Source organism: Mesoplodon mirus (genome assembly GCF_964341445.2).
Source record: "Mesoplodon mirus genome assembly, chromosome: 6".
Classification (NCBI taxonomy): domain Eukaryota; kingdom Metazoa; phylum Chordata; class Mammalia; order Artiodactyla; family Ziphiidae; genus Mesoplodon; species Mesoplodon mirus.
The window spans coordinates 23,093,477-23,112,525 of NC_138982.1; the positions used below are offsets into that span (position 1 = coordinate 23,093,477).

General features: G+C 41.4%; 1 protein-coding gene across 1 annotated transcript in view; it reads right to left on the reverse strand.

The window, feature by feature from the left end:
* Positions 1 to 706: 706 nt before the first annotated feature.
* NR1D2 (nuclear receptor subfamily 1 group D member 2) overlaps positions 707 to 19,049 on the reverse strand; it is a 26,374-nt gene continuing 8,031 nt past the window's right edge. The window contains 5 exon segments of the mRNA XM_082625787.1: positions 707 to 4,099; positions 10,778 to 10,988; positions 13,357 to 13,542; positions 15,287 to 15,909; positions 18,167 to 18,311. Coding sequence (XP_082481913.1) covers positions 3,903 to 4,099; positions 10,778 to 10,988; positions 13,357 to 13,542; positions 15,287 to 15,909; positions 18,167 to 18,311 — 1,362 coding nt within the window. The 3' untranslated portion in view covers positions 707 to 3,902.

A 19,049-nucleotide genomic window follows, 5' to 3' on the forward strand; every position in this document is an offset into this window, starting at 1 on the left:
CCCTCAGAAGAGCTCAGCACACACACACAAAAAAGGGCGGGGGAGGGTTGTTTGGTGGAGAAAGTTTGGGAAAAACTACATCCCACTAAATCCTTCCTTAGGATCCACGATGCACATTTGCTCATTAGAGAACAGGAATGCCACAAAGACATCTCGGTAACCTTGGTTAACCCAGTATTGCCACATCTGTTTAATCAAGAAGCCCATTTCTCCCACCTAACATCGACTAATATTCACAGAAAAGTAGTGGATATTACTGGTCTTGGGAACCGCAGGGAGTGCTGAGTTAAGTAACTACCTTAACTTTGCCCGCCTGGCTGCAGCCGCTGGGAAAGGGAAAAGGAGGTCATGGTCCCGCTGAGGCTCCTTGTCCCATTCACGGCCAAGGCTGAGTCTCAGCTACATCAGGTACCCTACCCCTTCCTCTCTCACCATCTCCTTCCCAGAAAGACCACCTTATCAAATACGGCAAACCACTATTCAGCTGGCATTATGGAAAACAGTAACGATCCTTGCTGGAATCTCTCAACAAACTCTACAACAGTCTTCTTTTTTAAAACAGCCCTGCATACGGACATGCCCCGTCCCCCCACTGAATCAGAGATCTGTTCAATGCATAGGAGACCCTGCTCCAGGGAAAGTAGTAAGTTAAATTATAGATGGTCTTACCAAAAAGTCAGGATAGAAAGATACCAAAAACCACATCTGGTTAGAAATAATATTTATTATTCCCTCCCCCCATGTACAGATTACTTTTCAGAAACAGGAAGATATTATCCATGTGTTCATCAATAACAGTTTGTAGAAAATAAACGTAATTCCTATCTTGTCAACAATATAGTTCTATCATTTTTTTTTAAACAATAGCCATTTTATTTTTCCATGTTAGTTCAAGAATAGCTTCAAGTTTTATGTTTCAGATCAAATCAAGACAATCTTTGTTTCTAGGTAATTTCCTGACAGAGCCCCTCCCCCCAGCCCCTAAAAAATTCTATATCCTAAGTGATAAACTCTTCTTGTACATTCAGCAAACTTTATATTGGAAAAGAATAACTGAGATAGGTACTTACTCTCGTGCACAGTAATAAATCTAGCTGAGCTTCTACACCTTGCTTTGCAATGATGTTTACATAAAATAAATCATATCTTATCAAGTTACAATGGTAATTTCTTGAAATGTAGTTACGAAAGCTATACACTTAATCCACTGAAATTTCCTTCTAATTTCTGAATCTGTAATTAAACCATCGCCATAAAGAAAAGCTTCATCCCAAGAAGATGTTCCCCCCTTTTCCTCAGCTACTTCTCTCTAAAGGCTTGAACCCTCTCTCAGATCATGTAAAGAGATACATTAAAAGCACAGGAAAAAAATGTTTTAGCTCGCTGACATAATGCCCTTAAGTTTGCTGACATAATGCCCATATTTTAACTTTAAAATGTAAAATCAGAGTTAAAGCATCACTTAATTCATACAGTACATTGTTCATTAATCAACAGTGTCCCACCAACTCAGAAGTTCCCTAAACTGGTTGTCTTCTCCGCATTTAGTAGGTTTATAACCAATGACTCAATCAAAGAATGTGCTTGTAATAGGCTGCTGGTTTAATTCTAGAATTAGAAGTTTCAATCTTGGGCTATTTTCAAACACAGAAATGCTACAAGTGGCATATGAACTATTAATTTTGTTTCCCATTACCTACAGGAAGAATTTGTTCAAATAAAATTTTACAAGACAAAATGCAAATCTCTATACCTATATATAGATGTATACATGTATATATTGAACCTAACTAAAGTTTATAAGCAATACTAACATAGTTCTGGTTACACATTCCTAAAGACTTAGTAACTGTTTTAAAGATATATGTTATAAAGAGGCTTATGCAAAAGGCAAAAATTAAGAAACAACATGATCTTTGAGGTTTTCAGTATTACTTCAAAAAAGCTGTTTCTATTCCCCATATAAGAAAACTGTGCATTTATCTTAGAAAAAAAATTATAAAAAGATAATGGTATCATGTAAAGAGTTCACAAAAACTATACTGTATATCCCATAAAAGTCATACCTATTTAAGGTAAATCACGATTATGGTTTATATTGTATTACAGACATCACCATCACCTTTCCTCTTTAATAATGAGAGGGTTTAACTCTGTTTTAACTTAACTAGTGCCACAGAAATTCAAGTCCCAGTAGCAACAAGTTAAACAAGGTTACTAAAAAATAAGGCATTCTGCTCACATGTCATTAAAGTAACAGGCTGAGTATAGTATAATGGGATCTTTTCGTTTTTGTAATTTTATACAATCCAAAAATTATATAGAAGGCAATTTTACCCCAAAATCCAATTAATTGCTATCTACCAGGGCAACAGAAAAACACACATAAAAATCCTCAACTTCTTGGCAATTTTCTCCAACTGCCATAAAGAGGCTGATCTTATCTATTTAATAAAGCCCAGTATCAGAAATATGGATGAAACGTCTCTGACTATGCCATTTCTAAGCCTGTAGGTCACACACTAAATATTTTTCAAATTATAGATTAAATCTAATTTGACAAAATCCCTGTAGTGTTATCTAGGGGGAAAAAAACAAGTGGATTCAGAACACACTTGCACACCCACACTCACACACACAGGCACACATCAACATATTCAACTGTTTTCTTAAACATTGGTTGGTTCTCCAGAAAGACTCCAAATATTTATCATCAAGCTACAGCATGTGTGTACGGGGCAGCAATGCAACTTTCTTAGCACAAAGTAAGAATGTGAATGAACTTTTAAACAACTAGTACCTGAACCAAAGATTTTGCCAAAGATGAACTCTGAAATACATGTTTTTTGAAATCTGGACTCAACTGCCTGTTGCACTTGTACATTAAGTGTTACTTAGATAAACAAAAATAGAGCATAAATTCATTACTCTACTATCTAAAGATTTAAAGCAATGGTTATGTCATCAACAGGTAAAATGCACCTAATTTGGGTCTTTTGACACCTCTTGTTTTAAGTTTATTGTATGATAAAGTTCTTCACAGTTGAAAATATTGTGAAGAAATATATTTATATATAACTATATTCACATAGATATTATGTACACATACTATGTATTTAATGTACCCATAAACTTTGAATATGTGTGTGCCAGAAGGATAACCCACACATATGCAGGAACCCTGAATAATAGATTGGTGTGGACTGTGAAATGATTTCTCAGAAATGCATAGAAATAAAGAGTATTATTATGAATAATTATAATAACAAAACTTTTACCATATTTACATAGTGCCTATCTCCCAGGAGGTAAATATGCTTTCTAGACATTCGTCAGCATCTCTGTGAGGCGGGGCATTGGGAACACGATCAAGTCTCATTTTCCACAACCGGCGAGCCTGTCCAGGACCACGCACTTTCACGGTGGCAGAATGGAGCACAGACAAGGAGGTTTCCTAACTTGCAAAGTCTCCAAACACCAGATCAGTCTTGGGGTGAAATCAAGTTTCCATTTTACAAGAGAACTTCCACCACAAAGGATTAATTTTTAAGTCCTCATATACTTGTGATTGTGCATTACATGTGTACCACAGGGAGATCAAAATGGTTTTTGGTTTTGGCAGATGAAAAAGTCTAACATTCAGTGTGACTATAATTCAGTGTAACTTCTCCAGTTTAAGTGCAACACCGCTGACTGGTCTACCGGGGAACTGCGGTCAATGTCTAAGCATGGCTGAAGAAATCTCAAGCAAACAGCTGCTGCCTGGTCACAGAGGCAGCCTGCAGTCTCACGTCGTCTTAGAGGTCTCCCCTACCTCCGCGTATGGTACACACGTAAAGAAGCATTTCCGCACAAAATATACAGTCAGCATCAATCAGTCCATGTTTAAATAAACCAAGGCCTTAGGGGTGAACTTTAAAGGCCAAGAGCTCCTCGGAGTGCATGTTGTTTAAAGATCGAAGATCTGGCAACTTTAGAAGAAGTTTTGTAAAAATAGAGGCCTCGTTTGGATGGTTTTTCATGATTAAGGTCCTTAGGGCGCGGATGAGCGTTTCCTGCAAAGCCTCCACAGAGTTGACGTTTTCTATCCCGGATCGATCTGAGGGAGAGTGAGGAAGAGAGCGAGATGGAGGAGGACATGTTATTAACATTAAATACAAATATAATCCGTGCTGTCGGTCTCATTAATGAATTCAAAACAAGGTTTTACACATTGGAACAGAGGCAAAAGATAACTGACGGAATTTTTTAAATCCCAGTGGCAAATTTTTGTAGCTATTTATTATAAAAATATATATCACATAGTTCATTTGATAAATCAGAATTCTTTATAGTGATTAGGTATCTGCTCACAAAAATCTAGAGGTTCTGATTTTTAAAATTAGATGCTATCTAATTTCAACTGCTTCTGATTGGCAAAATGAAATGGGTCATGTGGTTTAGCAGTGTATTTTCATCTCATGTGGTACATACCACACCGGCACGTCACCGTAGGTGGCAGGCACCTGGGACCCACGAGTGGATCCCTCTCCCCTTGGGTGGGCCAGACTCACTCACTACTAATGAATAAAACATTGTAGAAAAAGCGGTGGCTTCCACCTTAGGCAAGCTCTCACTCGCTTGCCCTGAGGAAAGCCGGACGCCATGTGAGATGCCCTATGAAGTGGCCTGAGAGCGAGGGAATTGAGGGTGGTCCCCAGCCGCCAGCCAGCCAGGAACTGAGGTGCTCAGTCTAACGACTGCAGGGAATGACTCCTGCCAACCACCACGTGAATAAGCCTGGAAGCAGATCCTGCCCTAGTGACTGGAGCCTTCATGTGAGACCACAGCCTGCCCACAGCTCGACTGCAACCTCCTAAGAAACCCTGAGCCAGAGGCACCCATATCCTAACCCTCAGAGATAATAAATGTATGCATTTTTAAGCCACTGAGTTTTCGGGTAATTTGTTATGCAGTAGTAGATAACTAACATAGTATGCAACTTTATTACCTAGTTGTATTAACTTGCATTCACTTTCACTTAGCAGACTGTGTTTATTGAACTCATCATACAAAAATATTAATAAATTAGTGATTTAGCATAAACCAGCAATAAAGGAAAGTATCCTTAAATGAGCCGAACTTATGTTGTTTGCCATGGACTTTTTTCATCAGCATGGGCCATTTCTTCCCTTTACAATAGGAGACCGTAGTGCACAAGAAATATTCAATGGCTCCAAGTATAGGGGGTTGTAATTAACAAGAAAAGGACTTCTCCAAGGAAGCAAAATTCTCTGGCCATTTACACCCCTTTTTCATTTTTTTTACAAGGAAATCAAGGAGGTCTTACATTATAACTGATAGCTGAAAAACGTTACTCGCAATGCAAACACTCAGAACAAGGACTAAAATTTAATAGTAAAGGGGGGGAAAGTCTGACTAACTTAAATGCAGGAAAAAATGATGAAAATAGTTTTATATTACATTTAATAAAATTTGGATTATGACTACAACTGTGTGCTAATTCTTACAGGAAAAGAAACAAATTGAATGCCGACTACTGGCTGGGGGCGGAAGGAGTCATGATTTATCACACAAAATTGTGAGATGGACAAAAGATCTCTTTTGACACTTGACTCTGGCCATACAGTCATAAGGGTCATCTCTGCAAAACTACTTAAAGCTTTCAATCATGCTTCCAAGACTCTCCTTGCCCTTAATGTTCAAGTAATTGTTTTCTTTAACAGCCTTGCAATTTACTAATTCATTCGCCAAACACTTATTCTGTGATGGGTGCTAGGGAATTAGCAGTGAACATAACAAACAAACCAAAATTCCTTCCTTTAGAGAGCTCATATTTGGACAGAAGAAAGTAATAGGTTTACATAGTATCATCAGTAATTTACAGTAACAACTGGGAAAGAATGATCCCCACAAACAAAATAATCTAGACGGCAAAGAAAGCAACAGACAGGAAGTGGGAAAGGACATTCGAGTTAGTATTATACGTGGTTGGTCCTCCAGTGAATATCTTGTGTTTCGGTGACCTATGCTTATGTAGTCAACCCCCTTCGGGGAAACAGATGCCTATACTGTACCTAAAAATGTTAATCATATTAAGTTTTTCTAAAACCATGCCTTCACGATTTGAAGGCCAGAGGACCTAACTACAAATCTAGCTGGATCATACAACACGATCCTCTAGAAACTGCAACACTAGAACGCACAGACTGAAATGGAAATTCCCCTTCCAAAGGATGTCCTAAGTGCTGTACCACTACCTGCAGAATTCAGTTCATGATACGGCTTTCTACTTCCTTAACTATCTCCCAAGCTTGTCCTCCTCACCAACTGTGCTCCTGATGCATATTCACTTCCTACACGATGGAAGTTAAGTTCCTTCAACGGAGCCTCCATAAGGACAACTGAAACCCACATCCAGGTGAGCCCTGGTCTCACACCCACAGCCCAGTCTCTAATCTTCAACTGGAAGTGACTGCGGCCATTACACACAACCTGAAAAAGAATTTACCTTCCAGGTGTAATTCCTCTTCTCTCCATGGTATCAAGAGTCTTCCGATCTCACAGGCAAATAAATACCGTGCTTGAGACTGCTCTCTCCCTTAGGAGCTTGAGCTATTCTGTTAACAAGCGGTAGAGTGGGAAGCCTTCTGAAGCTAGACTAACAGGAATTCAAATGCCTGATCAGCCCATTATGAAAAATGTGACCTTGGGCAAATTATTCAAGCCCCCTGTTCCTCAAATTCCTTGCCTGTCGTAACTGAGGATAACATGTCCTAGCTCACATCCAAGGTCTGTTGTGAAGACAAAATTATATAATGAGATCATTAGCTAGCACTTCTTCGGACAACCACCACCAGAACAGAACAAGAACCAGAAGGCAAGTGTAGATTCCAAGAAAAACAAAAGCTATTTTGAATATAAAGCAAACTATAATGTTGCTTAACTCTAAACAGTTAACAGAGAATATAAATAAATAACCCATGTTATTTATGGAACATGCCCTTCAGAAAGGGCAGGTTTAGGGGAGAGTCTGTGTTGCCTTGTTACCCTTTCAGTCCCACCGTGAGAACACTACGAGCACTATTCACGTGATCGTATTACTACAGATGCTGATGTTTCACTGTTCAATTTTTAGAATCAACTGATAAATAAAGCATGGAAAATAGTCACATTTATAGAACAGAACGTAAATATTTTCATTCTTGACAATGTAGAAGAAACGTTAGCGCAGAAGAAGCCAGGATGTGGAGAAAGGAGGGCCCTGTGTCCCTGGATGGTGAGAATATTCTATCTAAACTATCTGACAGGTTATGAAAGAGTTGAGTGAGCAAAGACTGCGAGCATGTTAAATTTATAAATAAAACCAGTAAAGCAGCAGAAAAAATAAAACATAAAAATTGAGGGGGAAAAGTGAGAGGGAACTTTTTTTTTTAATTTATTTTTGGCTGCATTGGGTCTTTGTTGCTGCGTGCGGGCTTTCTCTAGTTGCGGCAAGCGGGGGCTACTCTGCGTTGCGGTGCCATGGGCATCCCATTGCGGTGGCTTCTCTTGTTGTGGAGCATGGCCTCTAAGCACACAGGCTTCAATAGTTGCGGCACAGGGGCTCTAGAGCGCAGGCTCCGTAGCTGTGGCATGTGGGCTCAGTAGTTGTAGCTCGCAGGATCTAGAGCGCAGGCTCAGTAGTTGTGGTGCACAGGCTTAGCTGCTCCGCGGCATGTGAGATCTTCCCGGCCCAGGGCTCGAACCTGTGTCCCCTGCATTGGCAGGTGGATTCTTAACCACTGCGCCACCAGGGAAAGCCCTGAGAGGGAACTTTTATTTATCAGTTACATCTACTAAATAAAAAGAGGTACAAGCATAGTATTTACAGTTGGGTCAGCAACCATCAGAACAATGAAAAGAAAGATGGTTAGAAATCTAGTTCTCTGAAGAACAGGCTAGGAATAGAAGAAGGAAGGCTTTCCATTTTATACTCTTCTATAGTTATGGAATTTTATTTTCCTGCTTTAAAAAAAGAACAATATTGTTCTTTAAAAAAAGGACAACAGTTGTTTTTAAGTGACAAAGCTTTAAATTCGACATGAACACTATCATATACTTAAGTGAAACAACATATTTTAAAATGCATGCATGTTGTGTTGCCTGTGTATCTTCATATATAAACACAACACAAACAAGAATCCCTTACCATCTTTTACAGTCCGTCTCTCCCCTTTGGTACCATCTATCAATAAGCAGGCAAATGGACACATGGTGGATGGGTGAATGGAGAGAGGCAGACCCCTAATGCTAACAGTGGTCTTTCTTGGTAGTGATATTATCATCTTTATTTTCATCTTAATGTTTTCTAATTTCTCAAAGAACCCATATTATTCTTATGATCAGATAACAAAAGAAGGCTTTTTCAAAATTAAAATTTGAAACATAAAGATCACGTTCCTGGTGGAAAATACAACTGAAGTAGCACGGTTCCGGCAGAGAGCTCCCTTTTACCCCTTGGCCTTCTTTTCTTCCCCGAACTACCTCGGGGACATAGTCCCTCCTTCCCCCCTCCTCTGCCACAACCTACTTCAGAAGAGTTCACTCCACTGCCTCATACCTGGAGTTATTTCAACAGCCTCTCGATCTGACTCTCCAGCTCTGATGACTCACCTGTCTAATTCACCCAGCACAAAAATGCAGAACTAAGGTTAAAGCATCGCTTTGTTCATGCCAGATCATTCCCCTACTTACGAAGTTACACTGACTTTCCACTGCCCCACATTTCAGTTAAAGCTCTTCTGTTTAGCTTGCACAGCTGTCCCTCTGTAACCCGGTGCTCCCCTCACCCCAAGCCTTCGGCCCCTCCTCCTTGACGTGCACCCCAGGCTTTGGCCCCGCTCCATGCCATCCCTCACCTCTGGCTGGGAAAACCTAATACCCCATCCTCCCCACAAAGCCTTCTCAGATGACTTCATCTTCCTTCCTAGACTCCTACCTACCTCAGTCAGAACCAAGCAGTTTAGTAACACAAAGCTTTCTGTGTTGGTCTGTCTCTCCAAATGGAACACAAAGCTTGTGTCTTCACGCTTGTTCTGTCTCCCCCGAACACCTAGCACTTAAGGCATCTTCATCAGATAAAGACGTTACCAAGCATGGATGACCTTTATTTCACACTTAAAGAGTTAGTCATCTGATGACAACGCAAACCATTACTAATGACTCATGAAGAGACTGCGAAACGGTAGGTAAGCGCAAGAAGCATTACAAGGTTACTAGGAAAACAGGCATCCCTCACTGACACAGTCCATCCAAACTATTCCCCTAAGTGCATTTTTAGCTACCCAGGTAGAGCTGATCAGAAAAGGTAGCCAAATAATGCTTGCAAATGGCGTAAGTTTTTTATACCACTGACGTGCAACAGGCCCTTTCAGATACACAAAGAGCTTCCTCTCCTTAAGGATGGCTGATGTAAGAGTTACTGACTTACAGTCCAGCCACATAACCAGGGGCCACAGCTTATACTTTACAACCCTCACAGTGTTCAGCACAAGGTCTTTTACGCAGTAGGAAGCAAATGGGAAACTTAAAGTAAGTCATATCAATATACTGTCTAGGGCTTCCCTGGTGGCGCAGTGGTTGAGAGTCCGCCTGCCGATGCAGGGAACACGGGTTCGTGCCCCGGTCCGGGAGGATCCCACGTGCCGCGGAGCGGCCGGGCCCGTGAGCCATGGCCGCTGAGCCTGCGCTTCCGGAGCCTGTGCTCCGGTTTAAAATAAAGTTAGCGATACCTAAAAAAGGCTGGCAGTTTTTTTTTGTTTTTTTTTTTTTTTTGCTGTACGCGGGCCTCTCACTGTTGTGGCCTCTCCCGTTGCGGAGCACAGGCTCCGGACGCGCAGGCTCAGCAGCCATGGCTCACGGGCCCAGCTGCTCCGCGGCACGTGGGATCTTCCCGGACCGGGGCACGAACCCATGTCCCCTGCATCGGCAGGCAGACTCTCAACCACTGAGCCACCAGGGAAGCCCCGGCTGGCAGTTTTTTACATGTCCCCAAGAAAGTCACTGTCTCAATTTCCAATATGCTATCAGGAATCATTTCTGCCTTACTAACTACTGTCTGAGTTGAAATACTTCGGTCAGAAATAACTGCAATATAATGCAAGGTGGCAGGGAAATTGGGAAACACCATCAATGACTCATATAAATAAACATTAAATGATAGGACTCAACAATCTTGGAGGCTCCCATGGTACAATCCCTTCCTTTCACAGGATAAGGAAACCGAGACCCAAAGAGAGAAAATTACTTACCAAGTCACACAGAAAACACAAAACAAAGTTGGGTGAAAGCCTATAACTCATAATTGCCTGATTTTTGTAACAAAACACAGTAATACATCTTGATACTTGTAACATTTTCAAGTAACCCACATAATATTTTAACTAAAACTTAGATTCATATTATAACCACCTACCTAGAAATACACGTTCCAAAAAATAAATCCATGAAATAACACTTTAGACTCGTAAAAAATTATGAACAAAAGCTAAAGACTAAGAGTGGTATATATGAGGCCCAGATCTAAACATCCTTTTATCCCTGTACAGCACTTTTGACTTTTACTGCCATGATAAAAAGAAAAATTAATTCTGCAAAAATAACAGATTCATAGTTTAGCATCTTTCCTAAGGCCTTCTCCCCTCTACACAGCTTGCTGGAACCTAGTCAACTGCCACCTTCTCCCCATTGGTCACTATGTTCCAGGTGTTGCACAATTGTCAACCAGCTTCCTTACCTGCAGAAACCAGGACAACTGCTGTAAACAGACTCATCTCTTCATCACTAAGTTGGAGGGCATTTAGCTTCTCACTAAATTCAAACATAGAGTTTAGCAGATCCCCTGCTCCCATTGAGTGTAAATCATCCACACTATACTTCTTTCCACTTAAAAAGGTGACAGTACGTTCCTTTGCGTCAAATAATGATGCAAACCGTACCATTAAAACCTGGAAAAAGAAAAAGACTTAAATGTATCTGGAGAAGTTCAACAGTAATACTAAAAAATAACTCAGTATTCAAGTCAGTTAAGAGACATCCTACACATAAAAGAAGAGTTGTAGAAGAAAAACTAAGTTTATTTTTACCCAGAACCATTTGCTTAAGACAAAATCTCCACCAGAGCGATAAATACTCTAGGAAGAGCATCAAAAAAATTCCAGCCACCGGTGGCAAAATACTCAAGTCCTGTGATACTCTGAATAAAGATTCTGAAATGTAAATTCAAAATTAAAGCAGGCAAAAAAAAAGCCCCAAAACTGAAATTAAAGCAGGCAATAATGCCAAGAAATTTGAAACTGGGCCTTGGCCAAAGGCATTTAGCAAACTCTTTAAGCTACCAAGTGTATCATATGGTCTCTAAGCCCTAAGTAAAAAGAGCAGTATTTCAATGCAACAACACTTGGAAACACCCAAACACCAAATGCAACCAAGGCAAATGCAGCAGACGAACTCCAATTAGTCTATTTTAAGAAAGCATAACCCCAAGAGACAGTACACAAAGAAAACTATGATAGTAGGTGCTCCAGACATCAAGTTATAATGGAAATCCAGACCAAACCAGTCAACAACGGCTAACCTGCAGCACTCCCTCCACTACAGTAAACGGTAACATCTAGGCCACATATTTCTCTCATAACCAGAGGAACACTGAACAAACGCTTGCCCTTTGCAACGCTCCCAAGCAAAGACTTGTTTTACCCAAGACAACCCAAAAGAGAGTGAGCCTCCGAAGAAGATGGTGCTAGCTCTGCAACACAGCAATCCTCAGACAAATCACAAGGAGAAAAGAACACAAGTCCTGGAGCGTGAGATTTGTGTTCTAGTCCTGACCGTGTTATGAATTTACTGGTAACCCAGGAAAGAAAAGTCTCTTCACCTCCCTGGGCTGTAGTTACCTAACCTCAAAACTGGGTGAATTGAACTTGATCTCTGACATCCCTTCTGACTTTAAACCTTAAGTCTAATGTTTTCCTTTGAACTGAAAACCCTAACCTGTAAGTGTTTCTTTGGAATTCTATCACAGCTATTTTATTTACAAAAACATCTTCTCTGTTCTAGCTCAGGTGCCCCAGAGAATAGACCCGAAGGCAAGGGTTTATGTGGGATGTGCACTGGCACATGTGAAAACAACAGTTAAGAAAAAGGAAGTGAGATGGAAAGGAAAGAGAGTCAGTATCAGAGGACATACTGACTGCTAAGCTGGACACCACGTGACATCAACAACTGAGAGCCGGATCCTGTGGGACCATCCGGGGAAGTGAAGATCTTCCCCCAGCTCCCTTCCCCTGCTGATCAAAGACTGGGCCCACCGGCATCAACGTCCCACCCACCCCCTGCATTTCAGGATAATGCCTACGTGAGTGCTGAGCAAGTGCTGAGACTTCTCCCACCTCAGCAGCAGCAGGGAAGCCCCGGGGCAGACAGGTGAGAGGTCCCTAAGCAAGCACAGCGAGAGGCTCTGTCTGCATCCTACTCAAATTGGCAACAGGGGCTGCCCCAGGCCCAGGCAGAAGGCGGAGAAGCAAAAGTAGCCAAGGATCCTGGAGTGAGGCGAGGCCCTGAAGATCCACAGTGGTACATACATAAGAGATGTCGGAAACCACTCCCAAATATCCTACCATCTCCTAGGAGACAAACACCACGATCTCTTTACCCTTCGTGTCCAGTACTGAACATAGTAAACGCTGGGTTAGGCTTTCAGGAGGTGTCTAACTCAGGGAACCCACCAAGTCCACACCTGAAAGCGATTCTGGAACTTGGGAGTTCGTGAGCTGCAAATACAGTCCGTTTGTATTTAAAGTCCTAAGTAACTTGGCCTTTACCTTGTCTTTTCCCAAGATCCTGAGACGGTCACTCTTTTGTTGATATTTTCAGCCTCTGGACTATAAATAGTTGTTGAGAAAAGAATCAAAGTAAAATACTACCTTTGACTTCCCTGGTGGCACAGTGGTTATGAACCTGCCTGCCAGTGTAGGGGACAAGGGTTCGAGCCCTGGTCCGGGAAGACCCCGCATGCCGCGGGGCAACTAAGCCTGTGTGCCAAAACTACTGAGCCTGCGCTCGAGAGCCCGCGAGCCACAACTACTGAGCCCGCATGCCACAACTACTGAAGCCCACGCACCTAGAGCCTGTGCTCCACAAGAGAAGCCACCGCAATGAGAAGCCTGTGCACCGCAACTAGAGAAAGCCCGTGTGCAGCAACGAAGACCCAACACAGCCAAAATAAATAAATAAATTTGTTTTAAAAAAATTAAAATAAAATAAAATAAAATACTACCTTGCCCTGTATCAATATTCATGATAAATAAAACTTACCTCGAAAGTCCCAGCCTTTAAAAGGTTGACCTGGTCATGTTGAGAGAGATCTCTGAACCCGGGAATACGCTTTGCAAACTCCACCACTTCCTTCACTGCTGGGGTGAAGCTCATCGAAAATTCTTCCCAGATTTCATGCCCCGATTTATGAGGATCCACATATGGAGACTTATTCATTGGACAAACCTAATACGCACAAAACAGAAGAACTACTGAATTGTGAGAGGTGGTAAAGAAATTTCAAAGGTAGCATATCAATCAATGGAAACCCCATGAATATACCCTCCGACACCAGTAAAATCTATTAATATTAGCACTTTCTCCATTTGCTACTTGCCTTGTGACAGAGAGCCTCACAGCAACCTAACTTAAACAGCAGTTAACTTATCATAAAAGAGGTAGCCTAAGCAAAAAGTACACCTATCACAAGCTAGTTCAAAAACCTGTTGCACAGGTTTGAGAGTTTATTTTGTAATATTGCTGCCACCTTGCACTGGGTTTTATGGTTTTCAAACAAATTCATACATATTCATTCACTTGATTCTCAACCCTACTACTTAGTCATGGCAGACATTATAATTACCATTGCTTAGATAAGGAAATGGGACTTTAAGAGGTTTAGTGATTTATCCAAATACAGCTAGATGTCACAGGCCTAGAGTCCAACCCCACACTTAGTATTTCAAAACTCACTTTTTTCTAAATAGGCACAATTACACTGTTGTAATTTCAAACAGGAAAAGACAGTGAGATGCCTCACTTTTTTGAAAAAGGTCACTGACCACTTATTTCATATACAATGGTGTGACCACTGGCCTCCACCTGTTCAATTAGGACACAATGACTGGACATACAAGATGTACCTTCTAAATGAGGATTGGGGAGGAAAAAAAATAGGAAGCCAAAGAAGGTATTAGGACACTACAAAGATTATGAAACATACACTATATACTCTATTAGTAAAATGAGCCTTTAAATTTTCATTAAATCCATAGGAGATCGAGGAATGGGACGATTCTATAACCATGGAGAATATCACAGATCAGAACCTAAATGCTTACACGTTTTTTCCCTCCTTAACAGAGCCACTAAGCCTAAAAAAATATGAGGCTACCTTCCAGATCCATGGAATCAAATACCTGTAAGTGACCCCAAAAAATCTAACATTAGGACTGGGGTAGAGTCAACTATCTTGAAAATGAAAAAAGAAGATTTTAATTATCTGGCTGTAGAAAATACCAAGCACTATCAAAGGATCTCATTGTGTAAACTGGAAGTGCCGCGGTACTGCTGTTTTGGATGAAATTTGGGCTGAATATAAACAATGTACTTTCACGTAGACTATTGTATTTGATGAAAACACTTAAATGATATGAGTAACATTAACTCATTCCATAGGATGAAGTCTGAGAAAATCCTTAGAAACCAGCAAATTATATTAAACTATGCCTAAATTTTCAAACAACGAAACATCCATGTTCTATATCCAAAGACCCTTTTGCATTATAATGGTAATGGTTAAAGAAAACACTTTCCTTCTAAATCAAGGAATTACTGACCATGGCAAGCTAAAAGATCAGCCCTCTGAGAAAATCCCAAAGCTAGTAAGGCAATGATTAACCTGAAGGCTTCAAGTTTGAAAAGGATTTCTAAGAATTAAAGGACCAATTCTTCATGATCCATATTTTACATAAAATCCTAATCCCAATCATAGTACCAATCAAATAACATGCCTGTACCTAGCTCTGTATGAAATCAGCTCATTCAACTAATGATGTTTATTAAAAATATTTGACCTAAAGTACTGCGCAAAATTGATTCTGTAAATCTCTTAGGTTTTCTGACATCCCCACCCCTGTCCTCTGAATAAAAGAAAGCCTTCAAAGCTTTCCTTGATACAAAGTGAGCAAAAAAAGTGATTTCACTATACCAGATGCATTCTCCCTCCAGTGTTGCACAGGTAACTATTCTTGTTCTCATTCTGAGAACATCCATCTGTGGAAACTCTATCACATACTCTCTGAGTATAAGCATTGGAGAAGTTCACACAATGTCCATTTGCAATACAAATGGCATGCGCATTGGCGTAATGCATTACGCTCCTCCCTTTGTACTGTCCACCGAGGTGCTGCCGGCTCTCACTACAAGGAAAGTGGCTGCTGAGCCCACTGCCACAACGGTCGTGATTCAAATTATACTGCTCCATGTTCTCAGGAATCCGTTCTCTCTGCGGCTGCATGGTCTCTGCCGAGTTTTCTCGCTGCTCCTGATTATACATAAAGGTGTCCTTGTGCGCTCTGGTTACCATGCCAATCACTTCTTCCTTTGCAAAATCCGAAGAGGGAGAAGAGCTTTTGATGTTTTCTTGCTCCAGCTGGGGCTTGGGTCGCAGCTGTTCCTGGGCTGGTAAAGCTGTCTGTTCATGATGTTCTACTAATTGGTCATTCTGTAGATGACCACTGAACTGGCTGTTCATCATGGTCTTCATCGCACTCTGCATCTCAATTAGCATCCTCTGTTTTTCACGCTTAGGGATACGACCAAACCGAACAGCTATTGAAGAAAAAGATATTTAACATCTACATTCTAAATAAGACCCGTTTATACAAAATAACGCAAAACTGGCTCTGATAGCTATGGCTTCTGGTCATATGAGTAAAGAACATCCATTTGCGTCTGGCCCAAATTATCCTAAACTTGCTGGTTACGTTTTTGTGGTACCACAGGAAGTGGGAGCAGGAAGACAATTTTTCGTTTTTCTCTCAAAATAAAGCTCAGAAGATCTCTAGGGTATTTTATAAACAAAGCCTAAGAAAGAAATTTGAAATTAACGAATGAAAATCAGTTTGCAGCAGACCAGCATTACTATACAGCACCTTACTAAGAAAGCTGAAGGCTCTGTTCTCAAGAAGGTACACGTGATTCAGCTACCCACATCCCCCAACACTGATGGAACCCGTAGGTACAGTCACTCTCTGAATGACCTCCGTCCATTCATTTTTGTAACCTTATTCTCAAGACCCAACTAGGAAGGGATCTCCTTTTCCAACTTCTTAAAAGAGAAAATCTTTTAAAAAGAAAAGAAAAGAAAAGAAAAGAAAAATCACAGTCAATAGAAATGTAGTTATTGGAAAATAAACTTGCTGGATTTCAATTAAAATCAATGAAACAAAAATAAAATCATTCATCCTGCACTACCTTAGAGACTAGTCTTAGAATGAGTCCTGTTTCCAACGTTCATATCCCTGAGGGGAAAAAGCTTCTTTCCACCTAACATTTATACAGAGATAATAAAAATTCAATATCCACCCAGCAAGAAAGCCTCACTAATCTAACTGCAGCCTCTGACACTGTCACGACCACAGACAAACAACTGTATCACGGTGCACACTCTACCTATGCTCCCTCCTGTACAACTGGTGGCCATTTTTACTCTTTTTGGGGAAATCACAATATCCATCAACTTTGGATTAGTATTTCTAGTGCTATTAAAAAAAATTTCAGGGCTTCCCTGGTGACGCAGTGGTTGGGAGTCCGCCTGCCGATGCAGGGGATGCGGGTTTGTGCCCCAGTCCGGGAGGATCCCGCGTGCCGCAGAGCGGCTGGGCCCGTGGGCCATGGCCGCTGGGCCTGCGCATCCGGAGCCTGTGCTCCGCAGCGGGAGAGGCCACAGCAGTGAAAGGCCCGCGTACCGCAAAAAAAAAAAAAATTTCAAGCAACTGAAAATACAGAACATCAATTGCTGAAACCTGTCATTCAAGAACCTCCTTATTACAACACTATATTTCTGCGTCAATAAGATACTAGAGTAATCTAAAGGACTGCTTAAATGACCCTTCCCTAGATAAATACAAGGTTCATTCTTAGCAATTCTTTTTTTTTTTTTTTTTTTTTTTTTGCGGTACGCAGGCCTCTCACTGCTGTGGCCTCTCCTGCTGCGGAGCACAGGTTCGGGACGTGCAGGCTCAGCAGCCATGGCCCACGGGCCCAGCCGCTCCACGGCATGTGGGATCTTCACGGACCGGGGCACGAACCTGTGTCCCCTGCATTGGCAGGCGGACTCTCAACCACTGCGCCACCAGGGAAGCCCTTTAATTAACTCTACGAAGCCAATCCCTCTGAAAACCTCATACTCCTCTATTATGTTACTTAGAACACAATGAGACTATCCAAAAATGATTTCCCAAAAACAACGGACAGAAGACTCACATCTTCCAGGGACATCATCCATAAATACTACTAAAGGTCCTGCAAATCACCACAACCTTTATTTTCCACGGGAGTGGATCATGCCAGAAATGAGCAACCACCTCCACTCCAGACCCTGACGTCTCTTTCAATTTTGCATCTCCTTTCAAAGTATTCAGAATCAGTGCCCTAAAAGCACTGTGTCATATCAGGACTGAGAAGTGATAGAGCTGATTCACGTAGGGAGGAATGGGTTCCTCAGGACTGCTAAGAGATCAGGGAAAAAAGCCAAGGACTCCTATATCAAGAGAAAGTAAATTTTTTTTTTTTTTGTAGGAAAAAGAAAAAGTACTCAAATTGCATAGGGGAAAAAATGGGTCTTTTCACAGGCAAGCAACAAAAAAAGAAGAGAGCTAAAGCTGTTTCTGGGGTGATGATGCTAGAATTTTGACTTGAATGAATTTGGCATCCTACAAGGAATCAAAATGTGTTTTCTAAAACCTGTTTCACCCTGAACACAAGGGGGCCATTGGTAATCGGCTTATAGCTCCGGTTTATGCTGAGAAATAAGGGCCAAGCTCCACGCGCTTTAAGGAGAGCACTCTTTAAACTGGGGACGTACCATCTCTCGACATTCCAACAGACAGACACTTTTTGAAACGACACTGCTGACATCTGTTCCTATTCATTCTCATTATAGAGCAGTTTTCATTCTTCAGGCACTTCTTGTACTGAATGTTTTGCTGAATGCTTCTCCGGAAAAAACCCTAAGAACAAAGGAAGACGTAGCCATCCATTTAAAAACATCCAGATGAACTCCTTGTAAGCGTCCTCCCACACCTAACCAGCCAGGACACTGCTAGCCACCAGGAAGGAGCTCTGGCTTAGAGCTGAGGGAAGCAGAATACTGACACCAGAGTTTAACTGGGTTCTTACCGACATCAGCAAGCACCTGTGCCTACTAGCCAAGCAGAGCCCTTCTTCCATGCTTCCCGCTGGAGAATCTCAGTACCGCCGAAGACCCCTGCCCACCCAACCCCCATCCTACACTTTACCCTGTTACCAGCCCTGCCTGCCGGCATGCCCTCCAGCTCACGTTTTAATCACATACAAATTCCAAAACCCTTGAAACATGAATGACATTTTCAACAAGTTGACAGAGAAATGTGTTCCATACCGTAACTTCCTCACTAGAACTAAGCATTACGTTGGTAGAACTCGGTCTTTCCTGGATTATTACCTGCTGACACCAGCAAGGCCTACTTATATGTGCCAGATGTTCCTGGCTACTTGTCCGCAACAGGTAAGTGTCACACCACATGCCACAGACCAACTAAGGATCCAAGAAAGACAGTTAGTTCCCAGCTAGATGGCTACACAGAACTGCCTTCACTACACAATTTAAATTCATGCTCTGTGAGTGGTCTTCAAAGATCTCCAGCTTAATGGTTCCCTTGACTTTTTCAGCAAAATCAAAATTACCAAAATTATTTTAAACTGCACTT